Source organism: Triticum aestivum, chromosome 3D, assembly GCF_018294505.1.
Source record: "Triticum aestivum cultivar Chinese Spring chromosome 3D, IWGSC CS RefSeq v2.1, whole genome shotgun sequence".
Taxonomy (NCBI): Eukaryota; Viridiplantae; Streptophyta; class Magnoliopsida; order Poales; family Poaceae; genus Triticum; species Triticum aestivum.
The window spans coordinates 463607622-463616846 of NC_057802.1; the positions used below are offsets into that span (position 1 = coordinate 463607622).

At 43.7% G+C, this 9225-nt stretch overlaps 1 protein-coding gene and 1 non-coding gene across 2 annotated transcripts; one reads left to right on the top strand and one right to left on the bottom strand.

Moving 5' to 3' along the window:
- The first annotated feature begins 558 nt into the window (after positions 1-558).
- TRNAR-CCG (transfer RNA arginine (anticodon CCG)) lies at positions 559-631 on the top strand. The gene has a single exon. It is a non-coding gene; the product is annotated as a tRNA-Arg (tRNA).
- Positions 632-1772: 1141 nt separating this feature from the next.
- Positions 1773-7931, bottom strand: LOC123079694 (ubiquitin-conjugating enzyme E2 7). Its single transcript, XM_044502493.1, has 6 exons — positions 7625-7931; positions 7421-7523; positions 6009-6106; positions 5835-5935; positions 3751-3828; positions 1773-2101 (listed from the first exon to the last, which is right to left on the bottom strand). The coding sequence occupies exons 1-6, from the start codon at positions 7674-7676 to the stop codon at positions 2024-2026; spliced, it is 510 nt and encodes a 169-aa protein (XP_044358428.1). The 5' UTR covers positions 7677-7931; the 3' UTR covers positions 1773-2023.
- Between the last annotated feature and the right edge of the window lie 1294 nt (positions 7932-9225).

Here is a 9225-nt window from a genome sequence, read left to right on the forward strand (position 1 = left end):
GTCTTATGTGGCATCGTCGAGATACTGACAGTGGAAGCAATGGAAGTGCTCTTAGCATGCATTTCCTAGATACAGAAGTCTGTGTACAGTACAATATTGTTAGTAAAGCCACCATTTAGGAGTTAATAATAAATCACCCATAACTGTATATATTGCATATTTGGAAAATCTGCCGTGCTGTGGTTATCATTCTACAGATGAGATGGCAGTGCAGACTACCCCACTGAACATGTCTTAGGGTTTACTTTACAACCCTCTGTTTTGGTTCCTAGTTTCACCCACAAACTCTAAAACCCGTTTGCAATAACAACCTTCACACGAATTAACCGATTTAACCAGTTCTATAGATGTATCAGTCAAGTGTGCTTCCCCTACTTACTGATAATTTGATGTCAGTTCTGATTTACCATACCTTTGTTTCAGTCTTTGATGTTACTGATACTAGTTATGTGTGTGCCTTAACCTTATCCTTTGTCTCTGGTGCCCTGCCCTCTTTGAAGCTAGGACATGGATGTGGGTACCCCTATGTATCAAAAATTGTGTATGGAAACCAAGAATGGTCATATAGCGAAGTGGATATCGCGTTAGATTCCGAATCTATAGGTCGTGGGTTCGAATCCCACTATGATCAATTTTGTCTTGGGTTTTTGCACAGGAAATTTCGCCTTGGCCTTTTGTTTTGTTTCTTGTGTTTTTCAGCAGACAGTGACATAGTGGCAGCGCCCACAAGGTATTCAAGGTTCTTGTGAACATGATTGGTCCCAAGGCCCCAGCTTCCTGCCAAGAGTATTGTCACAGAGTGCAGAATTTCGCCGGTGCTCATGCATCCCTATCAGCCATTTTTACCCCAAATGGCTTATCCATTTGCTTCATGTAACCCTTTGGTGACTGTTGCTGTAAATGTAATTTGTCCTACTTGTTGGGGATGTGACCATTCCATCCCAGGGAAGACTTGGTTGGCAATTGGCCATCATTATCCAGAACACGCGGTCAAGATGTTGTTGTTTATGAAGTTGATTTTGTGTATTTCATGTAGTACAGAGATTGGATTGGTTTTAGCACAGTTAAGTCGAACATTTTCCATAGAATAAGTTGTACATAATATCCAGTTATCTTGCAGATGTGTCTGCTGTCTTGCCAGTTTTGCTGGATTTTTATGAAAGCAATGTTTGAACAAAAATGTACTATGGCTTGTCGTGAGCAATTTGGCCAAGTTCAGTTCAAATTGAAAGAGGGCTGATCTATATTATTCAGTTCAGGTTCAACCATAGTATCGTTCCGATGTAATTTGAATGAATCCGCACACGATGATAAGACACTAAGCGCAGGTTTGTTGCACCTGTACCCTTTTTTTACGTGGAGTTGCACCTGTGCCGTCGGTGGAACGATTTCAGTTCCATGATAATATTATCTTCTATATACTCCCTCCGTTCTGATAAATAAGGCATATCTCATTTCGTTAATACAAGACTTTGACCAACAATTACTTCTAAAATTTAATTTATGTGATACAAAATCACAATCATAACAAAGTACTTTTAAAAATGAATCTAGTAGCACAAATTTCTTGTCAAGCTTGTATTTAAGTGTCAAAAAACGTCTTATATTATGGAACGGAGGGAGTATGTCTTAACGAAACAAAATACGACTTACTTTTAGGAATGGAGGTAGTAAACTGGTAGGTCAAACAATTTTAATCGCTTCCAGATGAGAGCAGACTTCAACATTAGCTGATCAGGCAGGTGTCCGTTTATATCAGGTTCGTTAAAGAATTATGGTAAGTAGCAGCTCTCCCAAGTTTCTCAATATTGATAGCCGAAGCCACACAATTACAACAACCAGACCCTTAGAATATGCGTTGCGTTTTCAGAGTCAAAACCAAGACCTCCACAGGAGACAGGCTAATGGAAAATATACAGGGGAGAAGTGAAATTGCTAGTGTCGGATGGACATTTGGAGATCGACAGCAAAACCCTCCACACCTGAAATGGCATGGCTAACTTCCCCAGTACTCCCATTTTATTCAGAGCATTTCCTGGGATTTCCGTACGGCGCGCCTGACCTTCTTCTTGAACTCATCCTGCTTCTCTCTCCAGTCCTTCTGCACAAGAAACATCCATTACGAAGTGGAAAAGGGTACTATAGCGATAACTTCCCATTCAGCAAAAAGACGGCTCAAATTACAAATATTGCAAAGTTAGCATAAGACACTGAAGAGCTGGCTGCAAGAGTATCTGATGGAACCTTTACGCCTAATTTGGTAGCAAGGGATCCCCCCTGTATCCCCGTCGTTTGCCTGGGTGGGAAGAGCACGAGTTAATTTCGCCCCGGTCTTTACACAGGCCCATTTGGTGTCGAGAGGGAGAGGCATTTCCATCCCCAACCCACCCCAATTCCCTGGCTAGGAAACCCTCGCCTCATCACTCCGGAAACGTTATCCCCGTCCTTCTGATGATGCGCCACTGCCCGCGACGGGAAGTTCTGGTGTCCTCCGCCTCACGACCTGCTCTGCTGCGGCTAGGAAATAAGACGCTACACGCTAGCATCCGCTTCTCTCTCCCAAATGGTCACACCATTTTCCACGGGGCTTTTACTTTGCCAAGAATATTCCACCCAGGTCGTCTTTTCCCTGGAAATAGTTACCCCCGCATCCAAACAAGGCCCCCGGTCTTTACACAGGCCCATTTGGTGTCGAGAGGGAGAGGCATTTCCATCCCCAACCCACCCCAATTCCCTGGCTAGGAAACCCTCGCCTCATCACTCCGGAAACGTTATCCCCGTCCTTCTGATGATGCGCCACTGCCCGCGACGGGAAGTTCTGGTGTCCTCCGCCTCACGACCTGCTCTGCTGTGGCTAGGAAATAAGACGCTACACGCTAGCATCCGCTTCTCTCTCCCAAATGGTCACACCATTTTCCACGGGGCTTTTACTTTGCCAAGAATATTCCACCCAGGTCGTCTTTTCCCTGGAAATAGTTACCCCCGCATCCAAACAAGGCCTCAAGGGCTCTAGGTAACCTCAACAGGTGGAGATCTGTGTCCCAACAGGATGGTGTGGATGATAATATTAACAATGATTTCTGAAAAAGAATTAAGAACAAGTCCCAGTTACATTCTGGGTTCGCTTAGATGCATAGTTAGGTTAGCTATATGTCTTCTGGCTGCATGTCTTGCTGAATAGCACTGGTGAGCTCCATGATTCGTATTTTAGTTGCATGTGCCGTTTTTGGATACTTAACATACCCAGTTGACTAGTAGAGATTTATCATAACTAGTTCGTCTCTTAGGCTCAGCTCTCAGAGATAATAAACAAAATCTCCAGTTAAAACCGCATTGTCGTCTTTCTTGACCGGCTATATCCTAGATCCGTTCATCCCCAAACCGCATTGTCGTCTTTTCTTTCTTGACGGCTATATCCTAGATCCATTCATCCCCAACCAGTACCCTCCATCACCAAGCAGCCTGCTACTTCAAGACATTGCTGTCTGGTCTCTGTACATTGGATATTACGTAATGTGACCTTACATGCACGACAATTAACTTTTTTAGAACTGTCAGCACTGAATATTCAGCATTGGCGAGTAACAGCAACTGTAATTGCTTCTTTTTTACAATATATCAATAGATAGCAGCACCCGCTGCACCTTAAAGATCATTGAACTCATGAAAACACGGGGATGGGATGATTTGTCATCTAGACAGATCACAAGGAAAATGAAATTTTCTTGGGAATTATTAAAGTTTACTTACAGCTGCTTCAATATTTGCCGGTGATTCATCATTTGGACTAGAAAGCATCGAAATGATGCTTAATACTATACTCTCAACCTGCAAATGGAGACCAAAGTTTAAATTAACAACTATTATAAGCATACACAAACATTGGCATGTGTCTGCTAACTATTCACCTTCAGATCAGAAACAAAAAAGGAAACGGAAAATCTGGTCAAGAGGAGCACTCCAATCAAGTGGAAAATGCTCAATCTTGAGCTCATAATTAACCCAAAGAAATATATATGCTTGAGAAGAGAACAGTGAAACATGTACCGCATTTCAAAGTGCCATCGTAGGAGTGTAATTAATAAGATGACTATCCCTTTCTGATGATGGGTTCAAAAGCATGCATAAAAATCAAGTCCTCTGGTATTTTTCAAGCATTTAGAACAATCAGCACATGGAGTGTGAGCATTTTCAGAAGATGGTGTTCATTCGTACAACAAGAAAACAGAATCCTGGAAGACCAAAACAGTCAAAGCCTCTTCATGCTTTCCAACCTTTATTAAATGAACAAACTAAACTGATACGAAATTGTGACTGTCAACGCTCATACGTAGACAATGATGTAGTACTCTAACCATAAGACATGACAACACTTTAGTCCAATGATTATAACACCGTATTTGAGCATCTTTCTTATTAAAAGGACAAAGAAATATGCTATACAAGTAAAAAAACATGACATAAAAGGTCATCATAAACACATACACATGCGCGAGAAAGGCATCGCCATTGTTCTATAATACAATGACAAATAGTTACATTTTTTACGCTCAGGTTGTTCTCAGTTGAAATTTTAGTTAAAATTTACAAGAAATAGTGATGATAACGCATTTTAGTAGATTTACAAAGACATGTACGATGATGTTGTGACAAGTGATGGTGACAGTGATGACTTCGTGATTAAAATAGGACTGCACAAAGGGTCAGCTTTGAGCCCTTATCCATTTGTTTTAGTGATGGATAAAGGTCACAATGGATATACAAGGAACCCCATGGTGTATGCTCTTTGCGGATGATGTCGCGCTAGTCGATGATAGTCAGACAGGGGTTAATAGAAAGTTAGAGCTATGGAGACAAACTTTGGAATCGAAAGGTTTTAGGCTTAGTAGAACTAAAAATGAGTACATGAGGTGCGGTTTCAATACTACTAGTACTAGGCACGAGGAGGAGGTTAGCCTTGATGAGCAGGTGGTACATCAGAAGGACACCTTCCGATATTTGGGATCATGCCGAAGAAGGATGGTGATATCGATGAAGATGGGAGCCATGGAATCGAAGACGGATGGATGAAGTGGCGCCAAGCTTTTGGCGTTCTCTGTGACAAGAGTGACACAAAAGCTAAAAGGCAGGTTCTATAGGACAGCGATTTGACCCGCAATGTTGTACAGCGCTGAGTGTTGGCCGACTAAAAGGCGATATGTTCAACAGTTAGGTGTAGCAGAGATGTGCACGTTGAGATGGATTTGTTGCCACACGAGAAGGGATCGGGTCCGGAATGATGGTATACATGAGAGAGTTGGGGTAGACTAATTGAAGAGAAGCTTGTCTAACATCGTCTGAGATGGTTTGGGCATATAGAACACATGCCACCAGAAGCTCCAGTGCATAGTGGATGGTTCAAGCGTGTAGCTAATGTCAAGAAAGGTCGGGGTAGACCAAACATGACATGGGAGGAGTTTGTAAAGAGAGATCTGAAGGACTGGAATATCACCAAAGAACTAGCCATGGATAGGGATGGGTGAAAGTTGGCAATCCACGTGCCAAAACCATGAGTTCGTTCTGAGATCTTACAGGTTCCAGCTCTAGCTTACACCAACTTGCTTAGGACTAAAGGCTTAGTTGTTGTCGTAGTGATGATAATGCAGATATTATCAATGAACTTAATTTTTTGCGTTTTTTACCAGTTGGCATTACATTGCATTACAGGGTCCTTTTTCTTTTTGAATGATGTTTGATGATGTATGGCGACAAATGTAGCAAATAAGGGCATTAAGCAGAAGAAATGGAACAGAAGCAAAAATTTAGCACGGTAGACACTAAATAAGAAGCACTACCGTATGGACTGGTGTCCAACGCTCACTCGCGAGCTCGTATCCGTTGGGATCATCACCAGGTGGATGAAGAATAGAAATGCATACCCGCCCATCCGGATAAACTGGAAAAAAATAGCATAATGTCAGATTGATGGATCGTGCAAGTACATGAAGTTCTAATTGTGAAAATCAGACCATTAGGATGCCACATTTCAGAAGTGAATCTGACTGTTGGAGGGCTGTTCGGATAATTTTGTGGGAAGCTCATTATTGCATTGAAATAGCCTCCATCACTGCAAAAAGAAACTCAGCGTTACCGAGCAGATCAAAGGATATGATAAACCCCCCCCCCCCCCCCTCAACCACCACACCCAAATGCATGTCTTTTGTATTAGAAGAAGAGGCCAAGATCCATACAACACAGCCCCAAAGCAAGAAAACAATATCTAAGCTATCCAAAAACAACAACAAAGCTCCTTAGATCATCGCCAGTTCTCTTCCAGATAAAGAGAACAGAAAATTTCAGCATTGTAAAAATGATCAGATAGTGTATGCTTGTTAAATAAATTAATATTTATACAAACATGTTTTACCAAATATGCCAAATTGTTACAAGCAATTTCAATCAGGAAGAGAACAAACCAACAAAGCAATTCAAATTGCTGCTTGGTACACTTCAAACAAATGGCAGGGAGTACAAGTGATGGTCTAAACTAAAGTGGTTGACATGCTCCCTTTACAACCCAAGCCCATCTCTATGAATGAGAGCACAGGTTTTGAACGGAAGAGAGGTGTTCGGCGGTGCATATGCACATTGAACTCATTGATCCACACTATTATCACTTATTAGTATCTGTACAACTCTGGCTTAAAAAATGTATAGTCTCAGCTCGCTATCTGGACATTAAGTAACAGCAAGGATCAATTTACTTCACTTGGATGTGTTTATACTCTCAACTTAAATTTTCATCAGAAAGGGAATTTTACTATTGCTATGAAAAATCCCCTCATGCACCAAATCACCCGATGAAACTAGAATAAAACTTCAGGGCGTCACTAGTCACTACTTGAGAGAAGCCTCACAAACTTGCCCGGCATTTAAATTACAAAAGCAGAGTGCTACGGAAGAAGTTGAAGAATCAACCCCCGAACCACCATGAACCTTACCTGCATAGAATGGGGTGAGCGGCCCAATCTGCCCTATCTGCATATTATACTAAAAATTCCAACCAGATGATACATACATCTCAACCTACTAACATGATGCAGAACGATCCAACTCAAATTTCCTTTAATCTGCACACCGCAACGCGGCAGCCCCAATTCCACACCATCACCAGATGTATCTGCCCAATAAACAGAGTTGCCTGTGCGGCTGCGCGCTCCCACACGCACAGCGCAAATGGAACTCAACCGGCCATGTATTACGGGCAGGATAGCCATGCCAACACGCCACAACAATCTAGAGACAACGAAAATTCGACCCCATGCTACGCTACCTGAGGGCTAACGAATTTCAGAGCCAGTCACAGACACACAAAACAGGCATAATTCACGGCGATGCGAAATCGAGAGGCGATGCGAATCGGAGGGGAATCCGGACTCACTATAGGGTCTCGGGCGGGCCGATGATGGTGACCTGCCACTCGAAGACGTTGCTGTCGTCGACGAGCCCGGCTGAAAACCCATCGACGGGGTGCTTCGCGAGATCTGCATAAAACCGCGGTAACCCAGATCAGCCGAGACCGGGCGGGGGGAGAAAAGCGAGGCGCGTGGACGGATCAAGCGGGAGCCGGCGGCCGGATCCGCACCTCGGAGCTGCTTCTGGAGGAGGAGGCTCGCCTGGCTGGAGGCGGTGGCCATGGGATCGGCGGCGGCTAGGGTTTTCGCGGCGGGCGGGGCGGAGGAATAATTCGCGGCCTCGGTGGGCGGTGACGGGAATTGATGGCCGCCGCGGGCCGCCTTATTTATAGGGAGGAAGCTCGGAGAAGGGAATCGGGACCAGAGGAGAGGAGAGAGACGGGAAGGAGAAAGCGGGGAGGTTGTTGATGAGTGGCAGCAGCAGCCAGCGGAGCCAATTATAGTGGGGAGAGTCCGGTGGCCGCTGATGTAGATGCCAAGTCCATTTCGGGCAAAGGTGAAGGAGTTCATTTCGAGTTTTTAATCTTCACTGCGTGTTTAATTTCGAAGTTCATTCCAATATTGACTTTTTTTTCTTATAGATTTTTAGAAAAAAGGCCACATTCCATGTCAAAAAAGTTGACCACAATTACAAAAACATCCTAATAACAACAACAACAACAACAAAAAACAAAAACAAAGCCTTTAACCGCAAACAAATTGTGGTAGGCTAGAGTAAACTCCGTAATATCTCGCAATCAACCCATGGTTCTGATACATGGATAACAAGCTTCACATATCCATGTCCATATCTACCCCAACTCTATTTCCTATATCATCACCCCGGTCTGGCCCTTCCTTGTGTGGTCACACATCCATCTCAACATGCGCATCTTATATGTGGAAGTTAATGTTTCTCTCTATGAATTTAGTCAAACATAGAAAAGCTTGACTTTTTGAAAATAGCAATACACTTTATATTCTGAAAAGGATGTGGTATAAAACAAAATTTTCAAGTATATTTGCAATTTCTAAGACTTGATTTTGGGGCGAAAAACTATAAGACTTGCATTGATAGTTATCACAATTGGAGAACAATTATTTTATACAACAGTATATGCAACTTTATGAGACCGAAATAGATGCTATCACGATGCACACACTGACCATCAACAATCCCGGTATGGCGAGCGCTCGAGCGCGATATGGAGCGCCATCTCATACTCCTCATCGGAGATGTCGTCGGAGTGGCTAACGGTGCTTGACATGTTCGCCGACGCTAGGGATTGGGAAAAGGGGAGTCGGAGAGCGGAGCGGGGCGGAGTGAAGTGAGCTAGGGGTTGTTCCGGAGGGGGATTTTGTGGGTCAGGGTGGGCCGGCGGTGGGCCGGGTTGACGCGCCCGGGCGCGCCTCATATCCGTCCTATATTTGGGCTGGATATGAGGGGTGTAGGTCAGCACCGGCGTTTGTCTGTGGTTTGAAAGGTCCGGTTGGATCAATTTTTTTTTACCGGCTAATGACCGGACGGCCTGTTCGGATGTTTAAGACGGATATAAAAGGCCCGACCGTAGATGCTCATATAAGACTTGATTTTGGGGCGAAAAATTATAAGACTTGCATTGATGGTTATCACGATTGAAAGAACAATTATTTCATACTACAGTATGTGCAACTTTATGAGACCGAAATAGATGCTATCACGATGCACAGACTGACCACCAACAATCCCGGTATGGCGCCGTCGTTCTGGACCATGAATTGAGCGGCGAACCAAAGCACCAACCGGAGGATT

Bases quoted from the DNA above. Each gene is read 5' to 3' on its own strand.
- LOC123079694 (XM_044502493.1), bottom strand. From the start codon at position 7,676: ATGGCCACCGCCTCCAGCCAGGCGAGCCTCCTCCTCCAGAAGCAGCTC. The intron at 5,936-6,008 runs GTCTGATTTTCA...ATTTTTTTCCAG, and splicing joins TGAAATGTGGCATCCTAATG to TTTATCCGGATGGGCGGGTA. The intron at 2,102-3,750 runs GTAAGTAAACTT...TTTCTTGTGCAG, and splicing joins CGGCAAATATTGAAGCAGCT to AAGGACTGGAGAGAGAAGCA.